This window comes from Atractosteus spatula, chromosome 8 (assembly GCF_055471065.1).
Source record: "Atractosteus spatula isolate fAtrSpa1 chromosome 8, fAtrSpa1.hap1, whole genome shotgun sequence".
Lineage (NCBI taxonomy): Eukaryota > Metazoa > Chordata > Actinopteri > Semionotiformes > Lepisosteidae > Atractosteus > Atractosteus spatula.
This window is the reverse complement of record NC_142713.1, coordinates 31467527-31485682: the sequence shown is the minus strand read 5'-3', so window position 1 is coordinate 31485682 and position 18156 is coordinate 31467527. Positions and strand designations below refer to the sequence as shown.

The window sequence follows — 18156 nt, the reverse complement described above, 5'->3', positions numbered from 1 at the left end:
ATAGAATTCCAGAGCTTTGTGGCATAGTAGGAGACGGCCCTATCACCCATAGAGTGTAGACGGGCTTGGGGAACGGACAGGAGAACAGAGTCAGATGAACGAAGGCTGCGAGGTGGGGAGTAGGAAGATAATAAGTCAGACAGGTACTGAAGTGCAAAGCCTTGAAGAGTCTTATAGCTGAGCATGAGGATTTTGAAGTTGACACAAAACCTGTCAGGAAGCCAATGCAAGGACTCCAGGATAGGAGTAATGTGATCACTTGCATGAGATGTGGTCAGGATTCTGGCTGCTGAATTCTGAACATACTGAAGTTGGTTCACTGTGCTACACCAGCAAGTAGGACATTGCAGTAATCAATTCTGGAAAAGATGAATGTGTTGACCAACTTTTCAACTACAGTCAGAGACAACATATTGTAGGACGTAGCCTAGCAATATTTCTGAGATGGAAATGTTTTGACAATATTTTGCACATGTAGGTTGAACGTCATGCATCACATTTTTCAATTTATATTGAAATTCAACTACAGTGCCATCCACAGATAGGATTACGTCATTGGCTTTACATAATTGATGGGAGGTGCCAAGAAGCATGACTTCAGTCTTGTCCCAGTTTAAGGGAAGGAAGTTTTGAGTCATCCAAGGTTTTATGTCAAAGATGCAATTAGAGAGTGCAGAAGCAGCTATGTCAATGTCAAGTTTAGTATGGACGTAGATTTGAGTATCGTCAGCATGTACTTTAAATATAACAGTTACCACAAGCACATCAGGTTACCTGGGCATTCAGCAGCTCCTCACATTTGTGGCTTTGCTTCTCTACTGCCACTTCCAGGCACTTTTCACTGATTTCTTGTTGTTGAAGAACCGCTGACTTTGTTAAAGCCTAGAAAACAAATGGAAGACAAAAGCATCCAGGTCAAATAATTGGAATTGTACTCAAAAGCCTTACAGGCTTAAGGCTACAGGCAAAGGACAGAACAATTTACCTGCAGTAAGGCATATTTCCAATGGGCACACGCGTTTTAATCTTGTGATTATTTCTTGTAGCATGACGGGGACAAAATATTTAATTTATTTAGTCATCAGATTAGCAAATACAGGGAACCAGGTTTAGAATTCAAAGGTAGAAAAACACACTCAGTATATCAAGGTAAATACTACATGGCAATTTGGAATGAACCCTCCAAAAAATTACATCACCAAAAAAAACTTATGAGAATAAAAGGCCTCCAGTTACATGTTGTAAATTTCTTTGGGTTCCTTCTTCACTGAATCACTGAACCCATTATTAACAATTTCAGCATATTTATTCATCTGAATTCAGCATGCCTTCCAGGGCATTACCTTATTTTTCCATAACTCCATATATGTATTATTTAATTTCTATTCCCTCTGCAGGAACTCAGAGTCTTCATGTCCTAGACCTACAGCAACACACTCTACACAGGTAGAAACTGACGGGCATTTACCTTTTGTTCTATACAGCATTTGCTCCATTGCTTTCTAAAACTGGTCACAAGAAAGTCCATTTAAAATAATGGTTCAAAAGGCAAAATGCAGTTTTCACTTTACTGCAGACATGATGCAGGTATACAGTCCAATACAAAATGCTTATGGGTGGTTTAAATGTTAGGTAGATCATTTCCAAAAGATTTCAACCAATATGAGTCATAATGACATAATATAGCTTACATCTTTATTGTGGTGAGTTTCTAAGACTCTCATAAAGAAAGAATTAAGAAGGGAAAAAAGCACCATGTTTTCAAAGGACAAAGCAAAAACAGTTTGGAATTCTTTTCACATGTGCAGCTGCCTTACCTCTGCCTTGAGGAAAAGTTAGATAACATTACTGAGAGCACAGTATTTTTACATTGTAATTGGTTTCTTCATCAGTGAAGAACAATGTTGCACAATCAAAAACCAATGTAAATGCATAAATGCAAGTATACTGTACATGCTGTATACATTTTTCTTAGAAAAAATGTACAGGAGACTTAAACGATAACAGGAAATCTAAAGAAAGTCTTTTTAAATATACTGAAGATATATTCCAAAAAATAAGATTTTGTGCTTACACATTTCACCTTCTGGAAGAGGAATTACATATAATACAATCCAGACAGCATATATCTGTAAAATTAAGTTAAAATGCAATGCATATTCCACCCTAAATCCTTACATTTTGTATTTCTACGATATAAAAACACCAATGGAATTTCAAAAGTTTCCTATTTTTGGGATTTATTTCAACCTACCTCTTTTTCAATAAACTCAGTCACAATCTCTTAAAAAAAACAAGAAAAAGCTATTAGTTAAGGGGTTAGTTGTTTTCTTTGGTTCTGGACTGTAATGAGTGATTTCCTTGTGATGTTAAGGAGATTGACTTTAACAAAACCCATGCTCATCCCCAGTCCCATATTCATTAGTAATGTTCATACTGTATAATCCATCTCCCTCTCTTCTTTTCTGCTTTATTAATTTAACTACAATTCAGTGTATCCAGAAAATTGACATTTTCCTGTAACACTAACAGGCAATATGTTTCATTACAGGAAGAGCATAACAACAACCCTTCTATCAAAGTCTTGTTCTGGTGCAATGTAACAGCATTGACGCAAGATAGACAAGTGCACTGCTTTCAGATTAGGCCTTATGACATCAGTGTTTGATAAAATGCTAGACGTCCTGGTAGCTAAATCAAGTTAATCATTGAAGTAAATGAAAAATTAATAGGCTCCTTTATGAACTAAGCAGTTCACTTGACTTACGTTTATATCGTGCATCACTGAAGCACATAATGTCATTGACAGCATTCACAAATAAGGTTATGAATAAGGATTAATTGTAGGTACAAGATTAATTATTATGTTTGGCATGAACTACTCATACAGTATATTCACATGACTTGGGTACATATGTGTGATCCCAACAATAATGCTAAAAGCTATAATGCTTAAAAATTAAGGACAATGGTTTAAAACAGTTAAGATTTATATAATATGTATGTATATTGAATACCATATTATATAAAGTACTTACTGTGCAATATTATAATCAGGGATAATTCAGTCATGTGGGCAATTTTGAACAAAACTAGACATTTCTTAATCTTTGTAATAAATTGCCCCAAATCACAAAGACAAGAAGTCTTGCTTTTTCTAGTGTTATTAATAAGGCTTTAATAAATTCATCATGAGGCAGTCATTCTAGGCTGACTGTTCATTCTCACCTTTTTATTAAAAACGACTTCCTATTCCAAGACAAAACGGATTTGATTTCTTCAAGGGATTGTTACTGTGCACTCATTGCTGATCCCATTTTAATGGGGAGCAGAGTAATGAAGCCAATTCATAGATGGAGATTACTAGGAGGCCATGTTTTGTAAGGGCCAATGGGAAATTTGGCCGGGACGCCGGTGTTATACCCCTACTCTTTTCAAGAAATGCCCTGGGATTTTAAATGACCTACAGAGGGTCAGGACTTCGGTTTTACATCTCATCCAAAGGACGGCACCTTTTTACAGTACAGTGTCCCCATCACTATACTGGGGCATTAGGACCCACACAGATGACAGGGTGAGCACCCCCTACTGACCTCACTAACAACTATTCCAGCAGCAACCTTATTTTTTCCCAGGAGGGCTCACACCTGCTTAGCTTCAGTGGGTGGCCAGTTGTGAGTTGCAGGGTGATAAGGCTGCTGGCTTTATTTTAACTCAATAAACTTCCCTGGATACTAAAAAACATATGGCATTAGTAGCAGTGTTTAAAGTCATGCACATTGGGACACAGGATTACCAAGATTACCAAACCTGAACACAAAAAGAGAGAAACAGGGGACATCTGAACAAGTTCAGACATGTTAATACTCAGAATCACAGACATGAAAAATGAAAGAAAAAGCATTTGAAATAACCAAGAAACACATTTTCATGCATCAATCATTAGTAGGATGCCTGTTCCGTCAAGCTAAAATCTAGCCTTGAAGTACAGGGTTCCAGGCAACACAGAGAGCACACATCACAGTTTTCTCCCTGGACAGGACAGTAGCCCACCGCAGGAACATAATTTTGAATAGCCACACCCATGTCTTTGAACTGGGGAGGAAATCGACCCCAGAAATCAAACCCAAGATTCTGACTATGCGATGCAGCAACGCTAACCCCCATGCCACCCACAGACTTAAATGGAACCTACAAATTGCTTCTTTAATTAGTATGAAAAACAGCAGTACTATACGCGTATTTACCTTATGTGAATTTGAGTATCTGCACAACATTTCCTGTACCGTAATTTTAATGTACTGTATTTTTAAGTGAATTCCTGATAACCTATATAGATTCTGTACTTTATTCAAGATATTCAAGAAATATATTGCAAAACAGAACCAAAACAGAAATGATAGGCTGAAGCATTGTTTATTTAGTATCTTCAGTAGTCCACTTAGCAAAATAACCTTGTTTTTTTAAACATGAGTGATGTACAAAAATATTACGTTTTCTGCTAAGTACATTTCCATTATTATTTTTTCGTCCACTGTAACAAATTACATTTAATTAAATTTTAAAAATTGTGCATTATTCTTGTAATGCTTGGGTGCTTCCTTTGATTGGTTGTTGCATGACTGGACATTAAAATATTTTTCATTTTCCATTTTTCTTCATTTAGAATTCCCTTTGTTTTTACCTCTCATAGTATTTTATGCAATATTTGTATATTATACTACAGTTTTTTGGGGAAATTTGGAAAATCACTGTAACTGTTTTCATTTAACATAATGTACGTTGGAAAAATGAAAAGAACAGCAAATATCCCCTGATTATTAACTTTCAGTGACCTGCAGATGTCACAGTGAAGACTGACAGCCATTGTTATTAACACGCCATACAAAACTGCTTCACTGACAATATGAGTGTCTAAATACATGGAGTTTCAATCAAGAAATGCCTTCACATGCTGAAGATTTTGTGGCAGTGATTAATATTCCAGAGGACATGCATATTTCAATCATTTTAAAATTATCTACCTCACCTTTGCAGAATATCCCAAGTTTTTCAGCTGATTTTCTGTTAAAATGCCACACAGCCATAACACACGTCCTTCAAGCCCTGCATCTGAACATCACCTGCTTACTGCTGCACAGCGAAGCCTGTGTGCTAACATTGATCCTTACTGACACAGCACAGTTCTACAATAGCCTTATCAGTGAATGGGGCTACCATTGTACGGAAAGTACCCATGCCTCACTCTGTCTAGCCCAACTCCATAAGCCCCTGGCAATTACTCAGTAAGACTTCTCTGCTCTCTGTGGAATTGCTTTGGAGATACCTACTTCTCATCCTATAGCTTGCCTGTGTCCCCTCGTGGAGAGGAGCCAGCTCCTTCAATTTCTTTGTGGCCGAAGTGTGACTTGATTTGGCATAACACTGAGGAAGCCAAAAATTATAAAGCAAATGTTTTGATATAACATTTTAATATATTCACACTTCATACACATGTACAAGAATGAGGGTCAATGAGAAAAAAGTACAAATAGTGCCCTTTGAAAACACGGCTTATTTCAGTAACTGAACAGATCCTAAACTTTCTTATTGATATCATTCATGTGCAATATTTGGTCTTTTTTTCACCAAAACTCTGCCTGGTGTGTCTATTATCCTCTGACATTGCCCAGTCTAGTGAGGAGACAAGTATAGTTGTCACATTAACACAATTAAATAAGGACTTTAAAATATTGCCTCACACGAACACACACAGAGTAGAGGTGACAAGTGCTATTACCCTTTAGCTCCACATTACGTCGTTTTAAGAAACAGACCACACAAGCTGAAGAGGATTTTGAAGGCAAAAAACATACATTTTTCATTTGCAGAGAGAAAATAAAAGGACTAAAAAACTCGTCTCCTTTCAGCACATACATTGGCATGCAATGTTTTCCCAAGGGAGTGTAGTTATCTAGAGGACAGCAGGATCAGAGGGAGACGGGTGGAAATTCAAACAGACAGGAGAATGGAGTATTGTGCCATCTGTGTCAGTGGGTGTGGTTCAGCGCGTGAAAAGGAAATAAAATCTTAGTCCAGTCACAGCCAAGTCCTCTGGGACAGTACACTGCGTCTCAAGGCATTTTGACTAGAAAGGCAATGATATTTCACATATTTACTATAAGCACCACAGTCAGGCATAGGCGAGTATCAACTGAAAAATGAAAAATCCGATGTAGGATACCTATGATTAGGTACAGTGCAAATAAATGTTGATCCTTACAAGTATAAAATGCTCTATTGGCAAAAGTTACTGCCATGGACAACTTTAACAAATTATAACTTACAAAACAGTCCACATAACCTTTGAAATATCAAACATATCACACTAACATCACAGCTTTTAGATTATCTTTGCTTTTAATTCATTTCCACCAAATGGTATTTTGGCAAATAGATCAAACACCTTAGTGTGGCCAAACAAGCAGATTCTGACTCAGGCTTGACATTGAAAAAATACATCTAATACAAATTGTTCTTGCTTCATGCAGGTACCATCACCTGCTGGGTCCTTTTTTATTTCTGACATAACTAGGAGCCTTCATATAGCATTGCTCTGTGGCTCTTTCTGCATACAGATTCCAGGCTAGAAACAGCATGTCTGCAGCAGCCTCTAAGAGTGCGGAGCCATGAGGCTCTATCATCAAGCGTCACAATGCTAAACAGCCTGATGCAGGGGATTTGAAAGCTCCTAACAAATAAGGGGGGTCATGTTACTGTAACACTTTCATTCTATACTATATGCTCCTTCTAAACTCTGTTACATCCTCAGTAAGTGACACACTGTTCTTACTTGATTTGGGCCCTATAGTTAAATGCTATATGGTTTCAACATCTGAGGAAATCCTCAGAAGAACTAGAACCAGCATTGCAAAGCTCTTGTAATCATCAAACTCATATACAGTAGCAGGTTTACAACACACTACAAGCACTATTACACTCTTTGTCTGCTTGCTTGCGAGTTCTTCTTCAGATGGACATAACTCATAAGTCATGTTCCTTTGGATCTTCCTTAATTTCTTAATTTCCTTAATTTCTTCCAAAATATGACAAAAAATCCAATATTTGTACTCACATTGAAAAATCTCAAATAAGGTTTGGGTCTTACAGGGTAAAACACGGAAGAAGGAAAAGAAATGACAGATTGTTATTAAAGATGTTTTCGAGGATCCAAGAGCTAAGAAGGAACAGATTCTGAAAGCTGCAGACAATACTGCTATGTTAGCAGACATTCTAAAGGTAATGAGTTCAGGCAGCTTTTACAGGAACTATATGATACTTCCATTAAACTTTCCAGGATTCTTAAATCAAACCTGTTTTTTAACATTTGCAAATGTAGAAAATTGCAAAGAAAATTCTTCCCACTGGGAGTTACTTCATCAGAAATGAGTTGTCTGGAAGTCTCCTCATATGTTATGCCCTTTATACTCAGTCTAGTCAAGCAATTACATTACTTACTGTATCATTATATAAGTCTAATCTTTGTCTGTGCCAGGAAGTTTTAACTCACAGGAAGAATAACCTGATCTGAACTTGATGGTCTTTTAAACAGTCAGAATGGTTTAAAATCAATGTTATAACGAAATGAGCATACCAAGTTTTTGGATGCTTCACAGTAACTGGATTCTTGTATAACTGAAACATTTAGTTCACAACCTGTGCGGGGATCTAGGAAGCTGTGTTTTGTATTTGATCACCTGATGTGTTTTTTTAACTTGCAGTGATTTGCTAAGCCAGCTGTATAAACCAATAAACCTTAAGTTTCTGGGCATGCTTAAGAGTATATAGAAATGATAATGTGTCGACTGAGCATAGAATGATGTGCTACTTAAATGTAATTCATCAACACACCACACAGAGACAGGAACAGTGTCCTATCTTGTAGCTTTCTGCCATTATATTATTTTTGTTTGAGTTGGCAAAATTATACCTTAGATAGATTTTGTCTTTTGGCATCCTCAAATTTATATACGACCTTAAAAGGTAGCATACCCATTTTTCTCTAGATTTTCATTTTTGTGATTTCTTTTCAGGATGTTTGAACATTTGTGTTTCACTTGGAGGTTGTGTGTTACAATGTGTAGATAAAGGTACAATAATGCACCTTGATTTCAGGATTTCAGGTCACAAAATGTGTTTCTTTGGAAAGGGTGTGTAGACTTTCATAGGCATCATTTTAAGTAGGAGTTTATTAGAATATTCAGTACAATTTCCGTCACCATGAAGCAAAATACCGCTACCCTGGGATCAGTCCAGGGCAGAGGGATGAGGTACAATCTTGGGCTTAAAAGAACATTGGCGGACTAAAAGAACTGAATTTTTTAGTCTTTTGTCAACAGCTATGTCACCCTGCAACTCACAACTGGCAACCCATTGTTTTTCTAGATTTTTATTTGTAATTACACTGAAGCTAAGCTGGCGTGAGCCTGGTCAGTAACTAGATGGGAGACCTCCTCAGAAAAACTAAGATTGCTGCTGGAAGAAGAGTTAGTTAGGGACCATTATGGAGCACTCACCCTGCAGTCTGTGTGGGCCCTAATGTCCCAGTATAGTGAAGGGGACACCATACTGTAAAACAAGGCACTGTCCATCGGATGATCTCCGTCAACATTTAAAATGCCAGGGCCTTTCTTGAAAAGAGTATGAATTGGCTTTATCTCTCTGTTCTCCTCCCCGCTGATAGGTGGTGTGTGGTGAGAGTTCTGGCACATCATCCAAGTGGGTGCTGTACATTGCAGTGCTTTGAGTGGAGTGTCCAGAAAAGCGCTCTATAAGTGTAAGGAATTAATACTATAATTATCCCTTTGTGGTTAAAATACACATTAAAAATTCAGTCAGCACAAATTGTTTAATTAAATATTTGCCCCAGGTTCATCCTCTTTATAAAAAAATTACAAGCAATTATTATTATTAAATTAGCTATTAGCACACAAATGAGCAAAATAGCCTCCTCTCATTTAACATTTCTTATGTGTTTATGTCATAGTCAGACTACAACTAATATTGTATTCCTGGCCACAAAATATCTTTCTTACTTCCGTATTGATTAGTAATGTGCAAAGTTGGTACTATTTCTTATTAATAAGTAATTATATAGCAACCAATTAACTAATTATATAATAATAATATTACTATTATTTCTAAGTAATAATTAATGATAAACGATGAAGTCTCCTATTGTCAGACCACACAGACCTTTAGGCTGTGGATGTATTGAAAATAAAGCAACGATGTTGATTTCATATATTGTTCAAAATATGAGCTATCGCCTAACCCTTATATTTTACTTAAATGCTTACATTCTTTAAAAAAATCAAATCTTGCTTGTTTATATTTGAGTAATGAGGAAAATTAATGAACACTGTTTTCCTTACAGTCAAAGAAGCATTATCCAGATTAATATACGTTACAGCTTTAATACAGGTGTGCAACTGAGTGCAGAAATGGTCAAAATGACAGAAAACACATCTTACTCTCCCATCCATCACCCTCTAATGAAGACTGTGTCTATCAATTAGGTCTTTGTTTAACCTTAATGTATCTGGGAACCTGATAGCAAAAACAACTGAAATTAAAAGAAAATAACTTGACTAAGCTTGATGGATGGGTAAGTGCTATGTGTTTTTCTACAAATTATACAAGGTATCTAATTAATGCACTTTTTTTCTGCTATTCCCTAGATGTTTAATCGTATTGGCCATTACAAAAAAATTACAACTGACATCTGGAAGAGCTTGTTATTCACACTATTTCAGGATGATTAATGAAGAGTGGTTTAAACATGTGTATTGCATAGCATCGTACTGTAAAGTGGGTGGGTGTTGCGATGTGGAGCTATACTATAGGTATTTTCATTAACAAGGTTTTTCTGCAGTCTGTGGGTATGCATTATTGCTAAAAAATCTGGAAACAATACAGGAACGACTCAAGATGAGGAGAGTATCACTCATTCTTTTCACTAGTTTATCAACATATTGATGAACATTATAAAAATGATCTGTCTTCTATTTAAAAGTGTCCTGTAGGGATATAAGAACCCACAGTGCAGCTCAGCGAAACTTTGAAATGAGTTTAATTATGGATGGGCTCTTTCTGGAGAACATAACAGGGATACAAAACATATCTTCTCCAGCTATGCTCTAAATATAATTATTCTCGGAGGCGTTTTATGATCCAAGTACATCCCTGGCCAACATCTTGAGTTACTATAAATGTCAAGACACAGACAAAACATACAGCACCTTCAGTAAGTATTCACCCCCCTTTAATTTTTTTAAACATGTTTGTTATGTTGTAAAATAGAAATACATTTATAGATAATTAAGATATTTGGTTAGTAATGTGCAAAGCTGGCGCAGACATACCTAAAAAGGCTCAGTACTGTAATTGCTGCAAATGGTTCTTCTACCAAGTATTAATTCAGAGAGTTAAATATTTAAGTAAACAAGATCTTTCCATACAGTATTTCTTTTTTCATACATATTATACTCATTAAAAGTAGTTTTCCCCTTTAAATTGTTGCATGTTGTTTGAATCACTTCAATGCATTAAAAAATCGGGTCATAATACAACAATATTTGCAATTGTTCAGGTGGAGTGAATACTATCTGAAGGATGTGCACATTTAAACACAGAATGTAAAAGGTGACTATACATAATTCAGTCACAAAATTCATACTCTTATGTCTGGGTGTTTGTAAAAAGTACATTAAGATAAATAGCTAAACTGGTTACAACCAATCAACAGGTCTGTCTGCCTGAATTCCACAGCCCTAAACTTAGAGGATCATATTAAGTTAAAAGTACAATATTTACAATTTACCAATTATGTCAATAATAATAAAATATAGGAGGGGAAATGTGGAATCAACAATGTGCAACAAACACGCATTCATACACTATGATCATATGAGCTTATTTGCATGAAGATATGGAAAAGGTCTTACCAATGTCAAACAACACAAGAGTGTGTGTCTGAAAGCAAGACTGTAAAATGGTGTTTCTGAGTAAAAGCATGAGCTATTCCACACATAAACACGCCTAAAACTTGTCAATCAAAAAATTATTGTTAGATGAGACACAGAGCAGTTTCTGTACACCTGTACCACTGTGGATTGTCGTCTGAGCATTGTGCTTTTCAAGTTTGCTTGAGCACAGTATACACTTGTCTGCAGTATATGAAGTTCTAAAGTCCACTATCCATTGCAACCTGCATAAGATTGTTTGTTTGTTTGTTTGCCTTGCAACTTTTATCTAGGAATATTCTGCAGTGGGAAAGCTTTTGCTTGACAGGAGTTTTCCAGATTGAGAGCTTAGATTTCACGAATAGAGAAATGTTTCTACCTTTTGGACTCCAGTAAAACTTTCAAAAACTGTTATACTGTTATACCGTTATACCGTTATGACCGTATATGTCATAACTGATGAAATACGATACATGCACTATAAATGAATATTTACAGTGCTTTAAAGTTAATTGAATGTAAAAACATAATGGAGTGATTTCAAGCACTTCTCCCTAAAGTTGCTTATTAAAGCACCTGCACCATAGATTTGTGTTCGTAATAAAGCTACTTTTATCACAATGCTCCCCAATCTAAGCAAATTCTAAAATTCACCCCAGCTGCAGTATGGGTTGAAATCTTGCGTAAATTGCTCTAAATCAGCAGGCAGGAAGAAACCTGCAGCACATCACAATGCAGTCACTCTTGAAATACACACAGAAGGAGGGCCATATACAGTATGGCATGAAAGTGCCTTTTTATAATAACAGAGAGAATAAACAGTTTTCTCCATTGATTCATTGCCATTGCCATGATCTTCTTTGAGTTCTTTGAGAAGCATGACTGCAATAACGTTTGGGCAACAGAAACTTGTACCCCAAGCAAAAGAGGAACCATTTGTCTGTTCAGAGAAAACTGCAGATTTAATGACAAGATGACCCAGCTAATGACACGGACAAGCATGGTGAGACTGTATTAAGTACACGGACTGGGGTGATGAAGAAAAGGTAATGTTGTTCTCGATTCTGGGCACTGTTCACATCATTTCTCCTTAAAAAAAACATCTGGCTAACATTGTACAGTTTAAGCCTCCTATGTACAGTATGATCATTTGAAACACACAAAGCATTTGCAAATGCTAAGCTTTATACATTTACCACATTTGTATTAATGCATTCAAAGCAAAGGACAGCAGCACAGTCAGACATAAGAAACTGGGACTTCTCTTGTGCTTTTCCCCACTGAATTAAAAATATTAATACAAACACTCCAAAAAAACTTCTGTAACATTAGTTTTTGTGCTAAGGAATTTTATTACATTAAGGCAAAGACCCTTTTTGAAGTGGATACTGTACGTGTAATAAATGAATATACAAAATAAGATGAAATGTTATTCCGCTGATGAAAAAGAAAGGGAGAGGAAATCTGCCAAGTCTAAAATGTCTGGAAAGCCTTTCATGTTACAAATAATGCTAACCAGTACATTTACATTTTCTGAAGCTTCTCATTTATTTATTTTGCCATCACATTATTCCAGTCTTTTTATTTTAAATCCTTATAACAACAAGGGTTACAAGAACTAATAAATGAAAGATTTGATTTCCTTCTGGAGTGCCAAAGACCACACTTTCCCCTCCAAACTCCAAGGGTCAATGGGAATCACAAACGGTTTGATCAGAGAGGCTAGAACAAGGGTATTTAAGTTGAAGGGAACTACAGGGTGGGAGTGTGTTTATGCTTTAGGCGTCAACTTTTGATCTTATATATCACTTTGGCCTCAGAAATCCAGCCAGGGTGGGTAACCAAGATAGATAAGCCGGAGAATATCATAACATTTATCACACTAAATGTACTAAATTATCTACACAGCACAATGATCACCAAAAAGATCTAAAAGAATCTGGATAATACTGGGAAATATTTTTTGTAAAGATTCGTAACACATTAATATAAACATTGACGCCTTTTTCAAGAGTGTTTACACAATTGTTACATAATAGTTCAAAGAACTAAAGTGGGTTGTACATAATATAAACTGTAACCATGTGAAGGAAGGCAAATTACAGATTTTGTTTTTATCCTTTTCTATTTCCTCATAGGCCAGAAGCTTCTAGAAATACCCTTAACTTCTCTTGACAGGAAAAGCAGATTGCCCTGGTTTTTCATGTCCCATGTCAATCTGTCCTGAGGTTGAGATTAAAATCTCTCTTGAATTTGGAGACTCTACATTGAGACCAAAGTGCACAGTAGTTTCTATTGTCTTTCAGAGGGCCTCATTAGGTAATAAACCAATGACTGATGGACACAGAAGAGGAATCTGAAGCAACATTTGAAGAAGTAATTTGAAGAATTACCAAGGCAAGTTTAAAGCACAATGCCAGGGCAATGTGAACAAAATAACACTGTGACAGGATATGAACAGCCATCTCATGACAGAAACGCCAGAGCATTTTAGCAGAAACACTTAAGTCCGGACATGTGTGGGAGTAACTCACTCATTCAGGAAACGCAAGGAGTCAGTGGTTCTCAGGGTTTTCTTCACTCAGAATCAGTATCACCTAGTCTAAACTGCACTGATTTCAATTACAGCTCTGCTTTCCAAAGCACGGTCATTTTATTTGAAGTTAGTTACCTGGCAAGAAGAGTAATAGTATTGGTTGATGTAGCTGAACGTATTTGAAAATACGCAACCAGGATGTTGTAGGTTTTTTAATGTATTTTTCCTAATAATTATCTATTTGTTTTTCTCTTGACTTTTGTTGGTTGCAAGGTCACATTAAAGACGGAAAAATGTCTGACATGATTTATCTTGATTTCTGCCTTTACATCCCGAAAACCTGCAATTTCAATAAGGGTGTATAGACTTTTTATATCCACTGTACAGTATATTACAAAGTCATCTTTCACTCAGCAGTTGCAGCTTTTTGCATAAACCATGTGGGCTGTATCACAGACTGCAGCCAGAGCGCAGTCACCCTGCAGTCCAGAGACTAATACCACAGTATCCTCAGACCAAAGCCAGCCCACTCACTTCCAGGCTGAGAAGACTGGCAATGCTTACAGAGTCTAGGGTACAGCATGTTAACAATGCCAGGATCTAGAAACTGAAGCACAAGGAATCCAGAACGTCAGCTGAACTTTAACATGTAAGGATGTTGATGTGACCTAACATACTGTATTTGTTTGTTTTACCTGAAATTTGAAAAACATTATGTGAATGTTGTACATGTAAGGGGCAAAAAATGCATTTGAAAAAAGAAAAAAAACATCCTGTTTCTAGGTTGATTAAACATTTCACTGGACACTGGATACTGGACATTCAGATGATTAGATGATATACTTCAGAGGCCCAAATTTTTTACACAATGCAATTTTTGCAATTTTTAAATTACAGTTTAATACAAAAACACAATGACAATTGAGGCATTTTATCAGTTTTGTTAGTGTAGATTCCTGGACATAAAAAGTATTCCTCTTATTAGTGGATTTTGACATTCATTATAATGTAAAATGCATGTTTATTTGCTCACAAGATAGGCCTACAATAAATTAATAAATCACAGATGAAAGCAAATTGAAGGATTGTGATTCTTCTTCCTTTTTCTAAATAGGGAACTCAAAGACGTTAACACTGATTCCCAACTAAGTAGGATTTAATACACATTTAAAGAAAATGTGAAAGAACTTTCTCTGATAGCTAGATTCACAAATTGGTGGAACATTTAGTACCGGAATGAACTATTTATATAAGAAAGCAAAATTCTGCATAACCTTGCAAGCCCCTATTTGTGTCATAGCATGTACAGTAAGTGAATTTCAGTCAGTTTTACTGTCAAATTACAGCCAGATAATTAAAAAAACAGCACGCCAAATTTTTCCTTTTCTGCATTTGAGGAATCATTGTACAGTACATATCTAGTTTTATGAAGGCCTGCAAAGTCAGTTGCATTTCCTGTCTGGAAATTCTTTATGCATCTCCCATTAAATTTTATATGTTGTTTTTTCCATTCATCCCAGCTTTCACGTTCTTCTCCACCCAATTTTCCGACTCTTTATTTGCTAAAATGCATACCAGGAAGTAAAATTCTTCACAATAGCCAAGACTGTAAATCTGCTTTTTTCTCTGAATCTGGCCTGAACTACCTGCTCTTCATGGGAATAGTGGGAAATATAACATTCCAGTGGCTGTGTTGAAGCCATTCCATACATACATAGCCTCTGCTGAACTGAATCCACCACAGGTTGCGGTATGGGCTTATAATAAAAGGCAGAAATCTGTCATCCTGTGTCTTAGAAGACACATAGTAGACTAACAATGAATGTCTAATTAAATACAAACACCATAACAAATAAAGAAAAACTAGAAACAAACAAAATTAGATTTGAAAGCTGAAATTGAAATTGAAAACCCCCTCACCACACGTTTCAAAAGCTCAGCATTCCCTGAGGATATTCTTTTTGTTCTTCGGTAGTAACGTACCTCTAGTTTTGCTTAGCTGTCTTCCTTCAAACATGAAGATCAAGAAACACATAGTAAATTATATTTTGATCCGGAATTCTGAATTCAGGCCATGTTTTAAAAATTCTGCCCTGAGGAACCGTGTGTGTCGTATAATAACGTTTCCATTGTATTGTTGTTTTTTTCTGGAATCTGTCAAAAAAGTAAATAGGTTCAGAAATATGAAATCCTAGTAATACCACTGTTCACTAACATGTCAAGTCACAGTGCAGCATGCAGTAAGGCTATCCGGAATAGGGCTTGAGTACACATGTTAACTGTTCATGGAGGGCCTGGCAAGCAATTGAAACTGGAGACTCATGATAGTTTCCCATCTCCGTCGTTCACAGATGGGTTGTAGCACTAAGAACAGTGAACAGGACACTCCAAATCTGGAAGCAACTGTTAAACCACGGGATGAAATGGTTTCACTAAATGAACTAAGTACAAAGTCAAGGATGTGTAAAATAAGCTGTCATGCATCCAATCACTTTTGCTCTACATGCTACACACAGTATGTTAACATTAGAACTTTCAAACCAAACTCATCAGCACAATGCCAGTAATGCATTACTCCACACAAAATTGCTGGCACCTGATGATGTCAGCCAAGTCAATACATCTACAGGTAAAAGTACAGGGAACTTACTTTTTCACTCATTCTTTTATCAAATAGCAAAACATATGAACATTTGCAAAAATTTTGCTACCAGTTCTTATTATATTATTATATGGGGCGGAGCAGTGGCTCTGTGGCTAAGGATCTGTGCCTGTGGCTGGAAGGTTGCTGGTTCAAATCCCATTGCCAGCAGAGGAATCCTACTCCATTGGGCCCCTGAGCAAGGCCCTTAACCCCAACTGCTCCAGGGGTGCTGTACAATGGCTGACCCTGCGCTCTGACCCCAAGCTTCTCTCCCTGTCTGTGTCTCATTGAGAGCAAGCTGGGGTATGTGAAAAGACAAATTCCTAATGCAAGAAGTTGTATATGGCTAATAAAGTGATCTCATCTCATCTTATATGTAAAACCAAATTCAAATGCACACGCAATTCACAATACTGTGAAGTCTAATTCAAGCAATTATAGTGAAATAAATATGTCCTCTGAACTCTCTCTGGTTTTAGTACCTTGTTCTGTTATTTCAAGACAGAAGAAATGAAAAAGACCTCTCTGGCAAAATTAGAAACATGCAAAAACAGACAGGAGAAGAGCATTAAAGCAAAATCTTATAGTAATTCATATCAGTGTGCAGACTTTTATAATGAAATTCTACTTGACAAGTTTCTTGTGGTTTGAAATGTTCTCAGCCTTATAAGAAGAAACCAAAGGTACAGTAGCTGCACCAAATGTAACTGCAGCTACTTTTAATCTATGTCGAAAATAAACATTCAAAACACAGTGTAGTAGTAGACTGTATAGTTCACATTTAATGCTCATTTTTTTGCAGGCATAAAGGATGACAAAATGAAAAAACAGCATAATAAAAAGAAAGCAAGACTTGGTTTAGAAAAACAAAAATACTACAGTGCTAAATGCTCCACAAAAATGGTCATTTACAGTAGGTTACATTTTTTAAAGTGATTGCTGGCCAAAGTACTATCAGACGTTGTCTAAGGATGATTTGGCCAGTTCTCCTTACTAACCCTTTTTTAGCTGTGTAAGGAGGTAAAAACTAAAACTAAAAATTTCCATTCATTAAAAATAAAACGTTCCTTTGACAAAACCCCTATGCATGAATATCAATCTACAGAACAATTAATAACTGAAAGTTGTGCTGCATCTACCAAGAATGTCACAAAGATTACAGTCCCAGAAAAATATAACTGTAGCACAGTATATTTTTGTAGAGCTTTAGGAACAAATGTCAGAGATAATGATAAAAAATCAATTGATACTGGATACAAACACATCCATCATAATCTATACATCCATCAACAGTAAACAAATCACAACACCAGCTGGATTACTCATATCTTCCTATACTACTTCACAACACACAATCCTACTCTGCTTCACAAACTACAAGGAATACCTCAAATAGTTTCCAAGACACCGGACTTTGGGGCTTCCTAAAACCTGCTACAGTGTTTGAAATGCCCTTCACAGCTCATTAAACACTTTACACAATCTCTCAGAGTTTCAAGGCCGAGACACAGATACCTATTTTTAGACCCAACTCACAGAAAGGCTATAACATTTTGACCCACAGTTGTCTACAGTATGTGTAACTGCAGCACAAAACTCAGCTAGAAAAATGTAGTACAGAATTAGATATTCTGATCTTATTTTTCTTATTTTCTGAAAAGTGTCCCACTTGTTTAACACAAGTGAGTGGTGTTCTCAGAGTTAACAGGACTGTTAAACAGACAATCATATGATGGTCAGATCCGTTACATTTCACATTAAATGTTTATTCCATATACTCTACAGCAGTAACAGCAAAATATCAGCAACCTATTAAAAGTTATATAACATTACTCGTGCTACAGTGAGGAAGGTACTCAGAATCAATATTAAAATGACAAGTTGCTATTGGAGCTGTATGTGTATACCACTGTTTGGTTTATCTGCAACCCAAAATACAATATTCACAGTAGGTTAAATACAATAGCTTTTGA

General features: G+C 36.3%; 1 protein-coding gene across 1 annotated transcript in view; it reads right to left on the bottom strand.

The window, feature by feature from the left end:
- Positions 1-18156, bottom strand: part of LOC148829417 (coiled-coil domain-containing protein 91-like) — a 158007-nt gene that overhangs the window by 55729 nt on the left and 84122 nt on the right. Inside the window, exon 8 of the mRNA XM_088923508.1 lies at positions 775-882. Within this exon, the coding sequence (XP_088779634.1) occupies positions 775-882 (108 nt within the window). The remainder of the gene's footprint in view (positions 1-774; positions 883-18156) is intronic.